The 16,427-nt window shown below is 40.8% G+C and overlaps 2 protein-coding genes across 2 annotated transcripts in view; both read right to left on the reverse strand.

The window, feature by feature from the left end:
- Positions 1 to 1,689: 1,689 nt before the first annotated feature.
- Positions 1,690 to 8,060, reverse strand: rbm24b (RNA binding motif protein 24b). Its single transcript, XM_022215814.2, has 4 exons — positions 7,739 to 8,060; positions 6,672 to 6,795; positions 5,903 to 5,957; positions 1,690 to 3,224 (listed from the first exon to the last, which is right to left on the reverse strand). The coding sequence occupies exons 1-4, from the start codon at positions 7,907 to 7,909 to the stop codon at positions 2,864 to 2,866; spliced, it is 711 nt and encodes a 236-aa protein (XP_022071506.1). The 5' UTR covers positions 7,910 to 8,060; the 3' UTR covers positions 1,690 to 2,863.
- Positions 8,061 to 9,600: 1,540 nt separating this feature from the next.
- kif13a (kinesin family member 13A) overlaps positions 9,601 to 16,427 on the reverse strand; it is a 53,680-nt gene continuing 46,853 nt past the window's right edge. Inside the window, 3 exon segments of the mRNA XM_022215823.2 lie at positions 9,601 to 11,103; positions 12,583 to 13,771; positions 16,036 to 16,200. Coding sequence (XP_022071515.2) covers positions 10,970 to 11,103; positions 12,583 to 13,771; positions 16,036 to 16,200 — 1,488 coding nt within the window. The 3' untranslated portion in view covers positions 9,601 to 10,969.

The following is a 16,427-nucleotide window of genomic DNA, read 5'->3' on the forward strand; positions in this document are numbered from 1 at the left end:
GCTTCATACTCTGGGTATTTTAGCCGGTTGATGCTTTCCAAGAAGGAGTAACCTGCATTTACCAGCAGGTGTCAGGATCCTGCAGCTTTAACCAAAAGGGTAAACAGGGAGACTCATTTATTTCACTAAAGCATAGAGTCTTGATATACCAGATCCGGCCTATCTGCTCCTCATTGTACTGCGGGTCACATCCCAAGTCTCATTAGAACTTTATAGAAACATCCTGGGAGGTGAACAGAAAAAGGAAATGGATAGTAGGGTCCCACTGATGTAAATTATTCTTTTATCAGTATTTATTTAAATATATATATAGCAAAATAACAAACAAAATGCCTAAGCTGTTTCAGGGCCTTTAGAGTTTTTCATTTCACAGCACCTTGTCAACAGCCTCTTTCAGCTTATGGTTGTGTTTTGTGGAAAGAGGGATTCATGTTACACAAACACCTGCGTTGATTTGTAATGTAAACAGCATCTGACGCGCTGGGATGCGTATTTTGCAACTTGAGTTTCTATTTCTGTTAAGAAAAATAACTAGAATATTTCTTGGCATGAGGTTAGGAGATTATGTGACTGTCACATAGCATCGCTTCATCAGTGTAGGAGAACAGCACAAAACAGAAGCAGTCTTTTTTGTAGTTACATCATACAAGAGAAGTGAGTACACCCTTATGAAATACCACCTAAATGTCAAATGATTTGAAATTGTATTATCTCTCAATAATTTCAGTATTTCAAAGTTGGTAAATGGAGCACTTCCTCTTATGAACAATCAGAAAAAAAAAAAACACTTTAGAAAGACTATATAGAAAATTCAGGCCTCAAAGTAGAAACTCAATGCAACAAAAGTGAACACAGCTGTGATCACTAAAACCTGTGATCACTGAAACTAACTTCAGTGCATCTGTGATTACTAATGAGTCTCACAAAAAAGAGCTATAAACACCACTACTATGTGTTCTCTGCTGGGACTATCACGTCTGCATCATGGCTCCACATGGGCAAGAATTGTCAAAGAAGCTAAAAAAATGTGATTGTAAGGCCTCAAAAAGGTGGAAAATGATACAAGAAGATTGGAGTCCAACTAAAAGTCAGTAGAAATGCAGCAGCAGGAGCAATCAGGAGTTATAAAATGATTCCGAGTACCACTAATCAGAGCTGCACCGGCCACCTTCCTAACTTGATGTCACTATAACTTTGAAAAGCAAACGGGCCAGTACTTCAGGCTTGGCACAGTCACAGAGTTTCTGTGACAGCAGACAGTGTGAAGAACACTACATGACATCAAGAAGAAACAGCTTTGGTAGCTCTTAGGTACGTTACTGCAAGAGGAAAGGTTGCCAAAGAACATAAAAAGAAGCCTGATGAATGTTGGGAGCACATTCTTTGGTCAGATGAGACCAAGATAAATTTGTTGCTCTCAGATTGAGTCCAGCATGTTTGGTGTGAACCTGACCAGGACTACCACAGTGAATGCATAGTCCTGACAGTGAAGCACGGAGGTGGAAGTGTCATGATTTGGGGCCGCATGAGTGGAAAAGTGAGTGTTTGGGGGATGACATTTATAGATGCACCATGAATGTCTGTGGATAAACTACAATACTTGATGACACGAGTGTTTTTTTGTTATGACACGCTTTCATCAGACAAGTAGAAATAGACATAACAGATAAAACAGACAAATAAAGAAGCTGAAGGTAAATTTCCATTTATTTCGCAAATTAAACATCTGCATTGTTTTGAGTCATGCATTACAAGGTGAAACAGGCGATGCACCTGCATTAGAAAACATTCAACGTCAAAAGACATGAAATGTGATAAATTCAAAAAGCTAACAGCTGTCACACTATTCTTTATCAAATGGTCAAGTATAAAAAGCGACATTAAAGAGTTAAGAATCTATTAGAGACGACAACATTACATCTAGAGAAAAATAGAAAAAGCTTTGGACTTATTGCTACCTTTCCACTCATTATTTGTTCTTTATACAGAGCGCAGAGCTTCTTTGTCAAGCCAAGTTGAAATATCCATCATGTGCTCTTGATCATGAAAAATGCAGCAGCGCATGTGAACATGTTCTACGGTAGGCTTCGTACTAACATACAGAAACAAGTAAAGGGTTTATTGCTGTAAGGCTTCTTAATAAATACATAAATACCATAATTTAAAAGGCACATTATGAAACATTTTATCAAAACGAAAGATTCACATTCAACAGCATTTCTTCCCTTTTTGGTGAGTAGTACTTGAGGTGTTGTTTAAAGGGAAGAAAAGTGAGTGCTTTTGCAGCTTCGGCTTTCACCGCAGCTTTTTTGTCTCATGCAGTATCAAGACAAGACGTTTTAAAAGGGACTAAATGAGGGTGTCTAATCTATTTCACTCCAAACATTTATGAAAAAGATCAATCCTAATAAAAACACTGACGTCTCCATCAGTGTCTGCATAGCTTTACCAAACAATATCGTGGTCCAGAACTACTGAAATACTGAAAACTGCATCATGATGTGGCATACTGCTCTCACACATATGCAAGTGTTTTGGTTGGTTTTCAAAATAGTGTGGAAGAAACCTGATCATAAGACATGAATGCACTGGGGATTTTAATACAAATTCCACTGCAATATATGTACAAAATTCAGCAATGGTTGACATGAGGTCCAGCGAGACAGTTAAATACTTTAGTGCTGAATAAATATTAAATATTTATATATCCAATTTAGACAAAATACTGATCTCACTTGAATAAAATAGACAGTACTGCCCCATTTGTCTCCATATTTTCTTCAGGCTCTTTGGTAGAAGGTCTGCTAAGTTAAAACTTGGAAGTGACAACCATCCTCTCCTCATTCAGGTGCTTTTTGTGGTTTTACTGCATGCGATCTGTCTGGAGCTGCTGAGGTTGGTACTGGCTGAAGGCGGCAGCCGCAGCAGCAGCTCCGGGGGTGGCAGCTGTGGCGAGCGGCTGCTGGACAGTGTATCCATACCCTGCTGTGGTCATGTAGCTGGTCGGTGCCGGCGAGGCTGCATATGGATACTGCTCATATGCAGCAGCGGCGGCAGCAGCAGTCGCAGCAGCTGCAGAGTACTGCGCATAAGCTGCTCCGGTATAGTCAAGGTACGGGGAGGTGGCGGCAGCTGCTGTGGCTGTAGCAGCAGAAGGTTGAACGTGAGGGATCACCACGCTGGGCTGCACAAAGGCCTGAGGGTAGACGTAGTGGGCCGGGATCCTGCAGGACACAAAAGTACACAGGTTCAGAGCAGAGCGGCGCTTGGTCGTCTTTCCAACGCTTTCCAGCTAAACTCTGGAAAACTGAGAAGCAGGCGCCAAATATGTCAATCCAGTCCTCAGAGCACAGCAAATCCATTCATTAACAACTGAAAAACAAAAACCCTACCTAGAAATGAAAAGTTAAAAAAGCAGCAAAACCACAAAAGGAAACACAAGCGCAGCTTTTAATTTGAAAAAGCACCTGAATCTGAAACACAGTGAGGCATTAAGAGAAGACACAGCCAAGCTCTGCACCCAGTGTTTCACTGAAAAACCATATTTGACAAAATGCGAGCTTTTCGCAAAAAAACAAAACAAAACACCACAACATATCAGTACGAGGAACGGACAGTGACTCTGTCCACATACAACACCACACATACAGGCATGCCCACACATGTTAATGGGTCCTTAAACACAAAGGAAAAAAAGGCCTTTTGTGTCTTTAAAGAGCGACAAAAGAAAGCAGTGAATTACAAAGCTGTCAGTATAGCTGCTGGATTAACCATACCATGTTTCTGATCAAGTATTAGATTCTGCAGAGGCACTGCTGGTTTTATTTGGTTGAAATATAGAAAAAAAATCTCCATTTGAGGAGCAAAACTCTGCATAGATCAGGGTATAAATGGATAAATACAAGTCTTTGTATCTGGGTAATCTTGTGCCCACTTTAAACCGGTGTTGAAGTCACCCTCAGTAAATATACTGAGGAGCAGGTGTGAAATATATCTGTCCTCAGACGAGAGCCCCCTCCCCCTTTAACAGACATACACCCCCACACAAACAGACACACGACAACTTGACTGACAGTGGAGGCTGGACGCTGCTATTTTTTGCTCCCCTTGTCATCTCCAAAGCACAAACTGAGCTTCTCCTTCAGTAACACATGGCAGAGCGTTCGTCAACTGCAGCGCCTGCCTCTGCTGCACTAAGCGACTCTTTCTTAATTTTTTTGTTCTTTCTTATCAGACTTGAGGTGTCCCAGCTGATAAGAAAAAAAAAAGAAGTGTTCTTGTTACAAAGTGGGAAGCTGGACCATCTGTTCTGACAGTTTTGTATTCTACAGCCGGATAATGACGACAGATAAAGTTACAATGCTTGTTTTTAATGTGACAAATCAAATTACATCTATAATTTTCAACTCGGCAGGACAGAAACCGACATTCTGGCGTCCTTTCTTTGCTTCGACATCAGCTGTTTAAATGCTAAAAGGGCACAGCCACCTCTTTTGAACGCGAGGGGATGAACATTTTGTCGTTGTGCAAGTTGAGAGCTAAATAAAGGTGCTTTGTAAATCACCAGGACACATGGGTAATCCCCAGCACATAACCAAAAGGCTTCACGGACGCATGGCTCGGCCCACCTGTTGTTCACAGCCGAGCGGCCCTGTCTGTGCCATACATTATTAACAGCGCTGCTGAGTGACTCCCATTTTCCATCTGAATTTGAGAGGCCGTGCAGATCACTGTAGCCGACAGCTGCTGCCTAAGAGACCGGCTAAGATCTCTGTCTCCAGCCTATAGTACTGAAACCATTTGGGACTGTCTCTCTTAATAAAAAATACCATCTTGAACATTCATTTTGAAGCTAAATAGTCACACCCAGCTTTAATTTGGAGCCTTTTTGGACAACCAAACATACTCCTGTATCCTTTAATGTTTCCCCTTCACATTGAAATATTACAGATTGATTTAAAAAATCCATAATATTTGCAATTTTTGGTTTATCAGATAAAAAATAAGCTCAGTACCGCGTACCTGTAGATGTAAGCTACAAGTGAAAGCAACAGGTTAATGATAAAATAAAATAAAAAAAACACAGCATCATGGGTAAGGAAACAGAAAAAGAAACTCCCACATGCAAGCCAGGGTTTTGTTTTGTTGCAGGGGATCGATTTTGGAAAAATTGACACACTGTGAGTGATCATCATCAGCCCCCCTTTGACAACAAAACACAATCGACGTGATGTTAACTAGAAAACCATGAAAGAAATTAAATTTTAAAAGTAAACCACAGGCTAAAGGAATCAACACCCCCATTGCAGAGTTGTAACTCCCTCTCAAAACGGATGAAAATCTGGACAAAATTTGAAAAATAAACCTCCTGCACCACCCCACTTTCCCCCACTGCAAGTAGAAATAAGCACACAGTTAAGCTGAACACCACATCATACTGGAAAAACAAGGCACACACCAATCTATGTACTATGGAAAACTGGGAAAAAAAACAGAAGACTTCCATGCATCTAGTCACCATTTCAGTTCGTTTGTGTATGTCAGAGTATACAGGTAACACTTTAGCGCTCTGCCCAATGCAGACTCAGCTATTCCTCAAACCATCCTGTCCCTTCATCAGCTATTTTAACCGTTACCGAGCCTGTCAGATCAGAGAGAGATAGACAACATGAAGTCAAGGAGTCCTGCAGTGGCTGTGGACAGACGCTCACGTCCTTCACAGTCAACCTCAAGCAGAGGAGCACACATGAACACTCACATGTCCTCATTCAGGATGGAAACAGGTGGAGGCAACAATAAATACATCTTTAAAAACAACAAAATAAAACGGATACATGACATCAGTGAAGACATTTTTGGACAGATATTGTGAAGGAGATGAAGGTTCTGCAGCGTAACGTACCCATAAGGTCTCTGGATGAACGCTGGGTGGATCTGAGGCACGCCAAACGCAAATCCTAGAATTAAAGCAAAAGTTTGGTTTAAAATACCGTTGTTTTACTTCTGTGAAACGTGATTTTGAAGAAAGTGTGCAGCTTCTTTGCAAGATTTTCCATCCTTTGCCCCAAAAAAAGAAGCCAAAGTGCAACCAAGAATATGTCATGTGTAGCGTTAATGATTGTTTTTATTGTTCTTATCAGTTGTTTGGGCTTAAAATTCCAGAAAATAGTGAAAAATGTCCAAAATGACATCTTCAAATGCCTTGTTCTGTCCACAACCCAAAGATATTCAGTTTGCTGTCACAAAGAAGGAAAGAAACTGGAAAAATATTCACATTTTAGGGGCTGAAATTATCAAATTTGGACTTTATTTCTACAGCACCTTTCAAAACTGGGGTTACATGGTGCTTAACAGAAAAGAGCAGAAACAAAACATTTTAAAAAAGACAGTAAAACATGAAATATTATGCAAATCTATATGGTTGGGATTTTCAGCTGAGGCAGTGACTGAGCTGTTCTGACTGTAAAGGGGAGCTTAAACAGTGGAAGTATGGTCCCCCTTTGTTTTAAACCTGGCTCAGGTGCAGAATAAAGGATTAAGAGATTATATTTTAAGAGATTTGTATCGCCTCCAGCAAATTACTTGCATGTGACAGTCCCAGCATGTGGATATCTGGACTGGTGTCTTTGTATGTCACCTTGGTTCTGAAACTAAATCTGTGGTCCACTCACCGGGCTGAATGACCCTGGGTTTGGCTCCCAGATAGGCCAGGTTCACATTGGCTTTCCTTCCATCTATTATGGGGTTGGGGTCTTTGCAGGCCCGGTCAGCAGAGGCCCGGTCTGCCATGGTCACCTAAAAGAGACAACACATTTTCCATTCACCATGTGGACAGTTTACAGTCTACAGAAACTCATGCTTGCATCATGTTTTTTTTTTTTTTAGCTCTGGAAACATCTCATAAATATAATGTTCTACCAACATGATAGCTTGTCCTCTAAAACCAACGGGATTTTCAAATACTAGTCTTAATTTGACACAAAAAGTTCATTCATGTTAAGAAAGAGGAGTGGACTTCAAATCCTGAACTCAAGGTGATGGAAAACTAAATTATCAAGCCAATTTCCTTAAGTTACCACAAATTGCATTCAGTTTTAATTCGACCGACTCAGAAATTTGAGTTCAAAAATACACAGAATATTAGGTTGATGCAATCACCACCACTGTTTGCCTGAAACTGTTCAGGCAAGTTAAGAAACTTGAAATGACAAATTTAGTTATTTAGCCAATTTCAATAAGTTATCTCAACTTCAATTTAATTTGAATTCAACTTTTTTTTGTTTAAATTACACACAATATTAAGTTGATGCAATCACCAGCAAGACTATGTCGACCTGACCTTTCAAAATAAAACAATGTTTGCAACTTATATTTTTATTTCATTTCATTTTTTTGCAGCCTTCCTTTTAACTGAAGGTGTGTATGGGTCCTTAGAATTACTTTTTAGGGTTCTTTTGGCATCTAAAAAAATCTAGGTAATTTGATATTTATAAGAAGCAGCCAGGTCATTTTTCAGTAGAATTAATTAGATCATCTTTCTTCACTAAATTATTTCTAAGAACAACTTTTATTTTACTCCAAATCTTGCCTGCAATAGTATTTAGCTCAAAGTTTCTTTCAGAAAAGGACATTTGCTCCTGACATGTGTCGACTCTTGTTCAGTCGACCTGATCCTCGACTCTCCACGTGTCTTATCGGCTCTAAACAGCTCAGAAATGACAGCAGGTTCGCTACTTACAAATCCATAACCTCTGGATTTCCCTGTTTGCCGGTCGGTGATCACCACAGCCTCCTCGATGTCTCCAAACACCTCGAAGTATTTTCTCAGGCTGGAGTCGGTCGTGTGATAAGGAAGACCTCCCACGAAGATCTTGGTGAAGGTGGTGTCTTTCTGAGCCGAGTGCATCATTTGTAGATGTGTGTTAAAGTTAAATTAAAAGGATATGAAGTGGAGAAGAGCGTCTAGTGCGCGGACAGGCGGCCCTGCGGTGACTGTGCGTCTGAAGGAGCAGCAGGACGGCGAGCAGCAGCGGGAGGAGGAGGACACCTGTTAGTTTGTTGTGAAGGTTTCCCAGTTGTCAGTGTGTGACACAGATACTTGACTCCACCCAGATCCAGACCACCGCAACGTGTTCAGGCTACCTACCGACGCACAGCTGCTAAAACAGTGCCAAGGACGCACCGTGCGCAAAACCAGTTACCAAACTTCAAAAAGGGATTTTATGGAGACATATGTACGTTTTTTTTTGAATATTCGATGTGTATGTCCAAACATTGTTAAAATGTGCTATATATTATTGAAATTATACAAAATTTAATGTTTTGAATGTGAAGAAAGTTTTGGAAATGAGCAGAAATTTGGATAATTTCCAAAGTGCAGATGTTTATAAGTTAATTTATATGAACCCAAAGCAAAAGCGGAGCAAATCATGCCTGCTAAATATATTCCTTTTTAAAGAAAATATGCTTGATCATAGAAAAACATTTCTTTTCATTTTGGGTTAGTGGTCAGACAAAGCTATTTATTATCACGCAATTGTATTTGCTCGGATCATTCATGTTTTCGTTAAAGAATGGTACATAATTCTGCCAGGGTGTATAAATATATGGGCACAACTTTAAATTGGAAAAATAGGCCAGAGTCATTGTTGGGATTTTGACACATTTGAAGCTCCGTCCAGCCCAGAAATGTGCAGCTTTTTACTGGCTAATTGCACCATTTGAAGTTATTTCAGAGACACTGAGCTGCAAAGTAAAGCCATCCTACTTTCTTTCTATGCTCAGCCCGCATTACTATCAAAGTGAGATGTACAGCTGTGCTTTTGAAAATATTATTGTACTTCTAATGTGGGTCACTGACGCTTTAAATAGTCCAGGAGAAAGTTCACCCATTAAGTCCCAGAGCTTGATCCCCCAAATAAATACCCAAATGACTACTTTAACTACTGCCAATTACAATGACAAATAAAATGGGTTTTAATTGATATCTCGCTACTTATAGTCATATTTGGTAAGTTTGGTAAATTAATCATCTGTGGGTGAGATGTGAAGCATGAAAAAGCAAAATTTCTTTCATAAAACATTTGACATGACAGGAAATTACCAAATCAAACTTTGACGATCAGTAAAATCATTCCCCAGCATTTCAACTGAGTTCCATGAAATTGTTTTTGAAGGCTACTCATTAAACATTTGGTCCTGTAGGCCTTAGACCTTAGAAAAGAAAATCTTTCCCAATTTTGCAATAAAGATGGAAACTAAAACCAGAAACAGTGAGTCGTGCTGCTTCAGAATTACTACAAATTTCAAAATGGCTTACAAATGTAATCTCGATTAGAGCAGATTTGAAAATATGTCCTTGAAACAGGTTTGTCAGTGGGACTATACTGCAAATGCAAATAGTGTTTCATAATAGCTGCTGTGAAAGAATATTTGTAGGCCCGTATGTATTTCAGTTCCTTTTTGAAACGCATGAAATTGATGTACAGTGAATGTTTATGTACAATGCTATTATAAATGAATGTCCTTACTACTAAAACATACTGAAATATTTAAAAAAAAGCCGGCTTGAATGAACCAAATGAAGAGTCAACACATACATTGATTGTAAACGTTCTATTCTAGAACATTTTGTACCAATTAAAACAGTTTGAGATACATTATAAATACAATTCTGTACATTATAATACTGTAAATACTATGTTCAAATACATTTCTATTTACAACTCCTTATTAGGGAGAGCAGCTTTGTTCTCTTCTTTAAAGTAAGGTCTTGGGTTTCTTTCATTTACTCGAAATTACAGCTTGAATATTGAACTATTCCTAGTGAGTTCCACAGTTCGCCACTTCCATAGAAAATAACAGGACACCTCTTCTCCATACCTAAACTAGTTTCGCACCATTCGCTCTAACCTGATGACGTCCATCAGCCATTCATCCAATCCTCCCAGGGAGAAATTGCATTATTGAGTACCTTTTCTTTTAACATGTAGTGTGACACATCAGTCAGTTAACATATAAAATGCAGTTTAAAAAGGTATTCAATCAATCAGTCAGCAAGGCAGGATGGCGTTTTGAACACCTCTGGGCTTGGTGATGTACATACAGGTTTCTGGTCCGTTTATAGCTCGGCGAACTTGTTCAGTGAGCGGTCAGGGGTTTATGTGCCTCTTTGTACGCAAACAGGGCAATAAGGCATCCAGAAGCCTATCTGCAGGGACACACAGTTCTTCAGTCATCAGTCCAACATGGAAGACAGTCGGCGAACTCTCCAAGAATCCTTTCCAGTGCAAGCGTTCAAACAGCAAACAGTCACGTGCTGGATGGGGATCATTGTCCTCCACAGTGTTACAGTACGTCAACAGGATCATCTACAACTGCAAAACTTACAACTTTTGCAGACTTGTCAGGGTATGTGGCATTACTCCTACAGATATGGCACTAAGCTTTACGTGGACACACCGATTTATAGCGAATAACCTCCATATAGAAAAATAACATATTACTCATAACAGCAGATATGGAACCGTAGTTCTTTGGTTAGCCCTGACATATCATATTGATGTAAATATCAACGTGTATTAACAGTAGTACATTCTTAATCTTCATATCCCAGATTACTCCATTATGAGCCTCAGAGGGGGGTTGTCTTACAAAAATATGATATATAATGTCCAGAATCAATGTAAGAAAATGTATATGGGTCATATTCCGTAAGGACTCCCACATAAAAGTTAAGTTCTCTGTGAAAAATATCCCCATTTAGAAAACTCAGATATGTGCATAGTGTTTTCTTTTCAGTGGACAGTAATTCAGATATACCTTCATTAAATGCACAGGTGAGCTATGCTTCAGGAAACGCTCCTATAGAACAGCTCAGAGTGGTCGGAGGGGAGCCACGCTGGATGTGAGGAGCATCCTTAGGGGGTCCCTGCTGCTGTTTCTCAGAAAACTGGTCCGTCTTTGGGTCCTATCTGATCAGAGTCTGGGGCTCTGTGTCCATGGAGGGCGGCCCTCTGGTGAGGCGAGACGGCTTCACGAAAACACCGTGGCCGGGCGGGCAGCGGAAGTACACTCGGCCCTGGACAGTCCCATTGTGCTTACCTGCAGGAGGGAGAAAGTGGACCCTTTGTAGCCACATCTAGAATTTTCATATAGAGGAAAAGATGTGCAATCTGACAACCCAGTCCAAATCCAAACACTCCCAGACTCAGAGTGTTTAAGGATTCTGATGTGGACCTTGTGATGCTTTTTTGTGAGTCTGCAGACTTTCCTGAGGGACCTGACCATAGTTCACAGAAAAATTGTTAATATATGTATAAGGGAACTCTTTGGACATCATGTGTGTAGGAGAAGGACGAGGACATCCAACAGGTACAAACCAAACAGCATTTACTATTTGTCTGATGAAGATCTACCACTGAAATGTTGGATTATTACATTTATAATTGCAGGCTAGACTGTGTGCGAGAGTCTGTTGTGGACGTATTTTGTGCAGAAACTTAGCACAGGTAATGCAGGGAAGAAATTTGTTTCAAGGTTTATCTGTCAGTAACAGCATCTGCTCACTGCTGTGGTTATTTATTGCACTTTTGGACTGTTTTTTCTATTTACTTTCAAACATCCACATACGATTTTTGAAATTTTCTGACTTTTGGTCATTTGCAAAGATGTCTAAACATTGAAAAAACACAAATAGGGAATAATTAAGTGAGCAGCTCATGAAAATGCAAATGAAACACAAATTCACAAAAAAAGTGACACATTTTTCCCCTAAGCAACCTCTAGAATCACACTAGTGTGTCCTATTCTACCTTTGAATACCATTTCAAATCCTCAGAAACCCACACATTCAAGCATCACAGCTGTGTGTGTGTGTGTGTGTGTGTGTGTGTGTGTGTGTGTGTGTGTGTGTGTGTGTGTGTGCTTTTGTGAAGGTTTAGTGTTTAGACATTAGGATGAAGATTCCAAAAACTAGTAATATGGGTTTATTGTAGTTTGTTTTGAACCATGACTAATAAAATATACTGATGATTAACCAATCCTGAGTTTTGGAGTCCCATACCCAGACTCACTTATTTTTGTTTATTTTGGTGTGATTAATTGCATATTTTCTAATAAATCATGTGTTGGTGACTTCATGGCTACTACACCAAAAATGATGACTAAACTGTTCTATTTTCTGAGCTTTTACATCACTAGCTGGCCAGTTGAGGGCAGCAGAAACTCGGATCGAAACAAAAATGCAGGCCTAAACTCCACACTCATGGACTCTCAGACTTTTGTATATCAGTGCATTATCATATATTATACATCACTTGACGCCCTGTTGCACAATGTATGTCTGAATGAAGCTGTGAGGAACATTAACACAAAAAGGAACCTATGATTTGACTGACTGATGGCTCCTCAAATAGGGATTTATGTTTCTGTTGATTTGCGTTTTTTTTCCTAAGTGTTACTAAAACGTTATTCTTAAAACAATAAAAATCAACTAGTCAGAGCTCACAACTCTGAATGCAACACTTTATAAAAATCATTTTCACATACATGAAGGTAAAGCTGCACCAAAATAGAACTCACCCACTGCCATGTCCATCTTCACACCGATCCAGATCCCCTTTGCAAACTCCACCCCTCCTACATAGTGGACCGTTCCTCTCCTCTTCCCCACCCACACCTGCTCTCCAGGTGCCATCCAATCAGGAAGCTGAGCCACCGGGGTGCTCTCATCCCCGCTGGAGTCCCCGCTGGGCTCGGTGCTGCTGGGGTTGGGGCTGGGACAGGGGCTCCCGTGGGGCAGGTCTCCCTGGGCCGGCTCCTGGATCGGAGGCTCTCCTCCAGCTCTCAGAGCCGGAGCAGAGGGTGGGGCTGTGGATGAACGTGCCACCTGGGATGGTGAAGCTGGAGGCGGGACTGAAGCAGAGGGAATTATTACGGCTGGAGAGGGAGCTGGGGCAGAGATCGGAGTTCTTACTGAAGTGCAAACTGCTGCTGTGTTTGGGCAGGACACAGCTACACTAACAGGGTCCTCAGAATTAGGATATTTGCATATTGCATTTTCAGGATTAGACGTCTTGAGAATATGATTGTCAGTGTCACATGTTTCTGCGTTTTCCGATTTCTTCTGCTGGTTTGTAGAAAACTCCGACCCCTGCTGCTCCCATCCCTCTGTAAAATGTGCTAAATCCCCCTCTCCGATGCTGTCGTCTGCCCCTTTAAAGTCAGTGAACTCCTGGCTGGCACTGAGGACACAGTTGTGAGGCAGAGGGAACGACTGCTGCTTGTCTGTGCAATTAGGAATACTGACGGGTGGGGAGGACGAGTGGACGAGCAGGTCCTGACTTCCAGTTGATGGAGGAGGTGCCTGCTGGGTGTCGCCTCCTTCGCTTTTGGTTTGGGTGCAGCCTCTTCCGGCGGGGCAGGCAGGAGGGTCCTGGGAGTCTCTGGAGGTGCAGCTGAGGTGGTCGGAGCTCTCGCTGGCGCTGAAAGGCATGTCGGACAGCGTGGCGTTGGAGGCACTGTGTGAAAAGTAGCCACTGGTGCAGCTGCTGGCCGTGGGGCTTCGGGGCACCTCTCTTTCTCCGCTCCCCGCTCCGCACCGGCTTCCCTTCAGGTCAGAGCGAAACCCCTCCTGGTTCTCCAGAGTGGCGTTGTAGATCTCAAAGTTTGCAAAGTCCTCCGGGATGTAAGGCTGGAAGCCGCTTTGGTCCTGAGAGCCCCGAGTTAGATTCAGGGTCATGTCCACGTCAGTCTCCTCGTCGTCAGAGTCCTGCTGATCAAAACAACAGCAGGAGGACAAAAGACACCAGACATGATGTCAGCGTGTATGGGGTCTATACAAACACTGCTTACAGAGGATGGAGACAGTGAAAATGGTGTAAAATGTGACAATGGAACATGAACATGTATGAATTTTGTGACATTTTTTTCTTTGTTGTACTTTGCTGCTCTATGAATGCACACATGTACGTTCTTTACACTCTGAACCCCAAGTCATTTCTGGATATCTTTTTTTTTTTGCTCGTGTCACATTTCCAGCATCTCAATGGAAACATCACAACCATGACTACAAGTACAGAGAGCTCAGTGTCTTCTGGGCAATATGACAGTTACAATGCCATGAACTATTAATAAAAAGGAAGGAAAAAAAAACAGTTGAATATGATTATTTATGTTACAAAATTTGGAAAAACCTGGAATCAATGTTTGAAACATTTTATGCTCCCGTTGATGTTACCAAAACTGGAAAAACACATGGGCTCCACATGCTGTAGATATTTTACTACCTGCAGTTTTACAACCTCTACAAACTCTGCACTTCAACTCTAAAAAGATACTTCAAAATGAACGTATCTTCCAACAATTTGCAGACAGACTGCTCCTCTGTATGCCATGATGGAGTCAAACTACAAGTATTTTTTATTTTGGTTTCTGATTAATCTCTCTAATTTTTTTCAATACTTGTACTCTACACTACACTGTCTGCAGGTCACCCAAAAATCATTGAATTTTTGTCACATAACTGAGTCAGTCATGGCTTCTCAGTTGAAGGAGGAGCACAGATTTTTTTTTAATTTTTATTTTAATAAAATGTTTTTGTTGGTTTGTTTTTTAGAAAATGTGCAAAAGAATTGATTTTAACGAAAAATGACGATTTTATGTTTAAAATTCTTTATTTTTTTCTGATTCAAAGGGACATCATGTGATTTGTTCAATGACTGACTGAAAACTGAAAATCAGTCGATTGTTTCAGTTGCTGGCTCTGATAAATCGTCTCATTTTGGCATTTTATCTCATCATGCGTTTCAAAAACTCTGGTAGGTTTTGGGATTCAGAGGGTTAAATATGCTCACTGAATCTTTATAGTGACTCCAAAACACTGCAGTACAGCTCTGCAACCCTTTTCAAACCCTTTTCCCCGACAACTCCACCAAGAAAAGAGCGAAAGGCCATGTATGTCTGAACATAGCGCTGTATTTGCTCCAAGCAGTGTAATAATATGCAGTAGTCTCCTGTTGATTCACTGCTTGGCATTTGCCTGAAAAGTACTTCCAATTGTGCTAACTTGTACAAAAAGCTGAAATGCAAATCAATTTCATTTATTCTCAGCAGTACAATGCCAAGTTCAAAAATTACAATCAAAAAGTGGCACTGGATGATGCAGCAAAAAGATATTTTTGTTGGATTTTGTGCAAGACCTATGATCAAAGTCAGCTGATCAGGAAATCAGCATCATTAACAACCACATCGTTTCACTATTCTCTAACCTCACTGCCGTTTCTACAGTTGGAACTTGTAAACGAGTGACTAAGAAAACCAGAGTTTGTCAAAAGGTTTGTGACTCATATCAGTACAGGAACCAGCACGGAAACTGGTTAAAAAGGGGTCCATGTGAAATCCTTAACCCTCGTGTTGTCCTGCGGGTCAAATTGACCCGTTTTAAAGTTTGAAAATGTGGAAAAAGAAGAAATATTTTCACAGTGAAACTTCTGATGTCCACATTTTCAACATTTTTGGGAAATCTTTGAACATTTTTTGGTGGAAAAGAAGAAATGTTAAAAATGTTTCCTAACATTGACAAAAAATCTTTTATGTCTTTTTATGTCAAGTTTTACTGATATACATGTAATCACTTTAGATATTTTACTCATTTTTTGGAAGATTTTTACTCATTTTTTGAAAATATTTATGAGTAATTTCTTGCCAATTTTGGGGGATTTTTTGGAATAATTTTTTTAAGGAAAACTTAAGGAATTGTTGGAGTTTTCTTCCTGAAGGTTTTACAAATTTTCTGAAATTTGGGGAATTTTTTTGCAGAATTTTTGGATTTTTTTTTCAGACAAGGAAGCAATATTTTTTGGTGCCCGTAAATGAAGACAACAGGAGGGTTCAAGCAAAGTGTCCACACGTGTGATACTTACAGCAGTGTGACTCAGCGGCAATCGGCTCAGTGTGTATGCAGTTTGTGTAAAAGTCAGTACAGTACCCCGCAGTGCGTGGCGTGCGTGGCGTGCTGGTGTGCGTCGCACTTACAGCGGCGTGTGGCAGTGTGTGGCTGAGCTGTCTGCTGGTGGGGGTGGAGGTGGGGGTGGAGGTGGAGGTGGAAGGCTTGCAGTGGCCCTCGCTGCCTGCCCTGGGTCGGCGCCAGGAGCAGGGAGAGGGGAGCAGTGCAGGGCTGTCCACACATGAGCGCATGCTCTGCAGGATGGGTCAGAACAACAGCACACACTTCACACTCACACACAGCATGCATGGAGCTGGGCAGGCCAGTCACAGTTAGTGCCATGCAGTTTGACATTTCACAAAAAAAAAACAGAGCTTGAAGTGTCCTAAATAGGAGGAACGGTATTTTTAATTACAACAATGCTTACTGTGAGCAGCAGGTTCATCTGATTTTGACCCCTCGTTTTCTCACTAGTTTAGTC

This window comes from Acanthochromis polyacanthus, chromosome 12, assembly GCF_021347895.1.
Source record: "Acanthochromis polyacanthus isolate Apoly-LR-REF ecotype Palm Island chromosome 12, KAUST_Apoly_ChrSc, whole genome shotgun sequence".
Classification (NCBI taxonomy): Eukaryota; Metazoa; Chordata; class Actinopteri; family Pomacentridae; genus Acanthochromis; species Acanthochromis polyacanthus.

What these genes read in the sequence shown, in the direction of transcription:
- rbm24b (XM_022215814.2), bottom strand. Translation starts at nt 7,909, where the DNA reads ATGATGCACTCGGCTCAGAAAGACACCACCTTCACCAAGATCTTCGTG. An exon ending in ACCCAGGGTCATTCAGCCCG is followed by an intron (nt 5,958 to 6,671) that starts GTGAGTGGACCA and finishes CTTTAATTCTAG; the next exon opens with GATTTGCGTTTGGCGTGCCT. An exon ending in TTCATCCAGAGACCTTATGG is followed by an intron (nt 3,225 to 5,902) that starts GTACGTTACGCT and finishes TGTGTCCTGCAG; the next exon opens with GATCCCGGCCCACTACGTCT.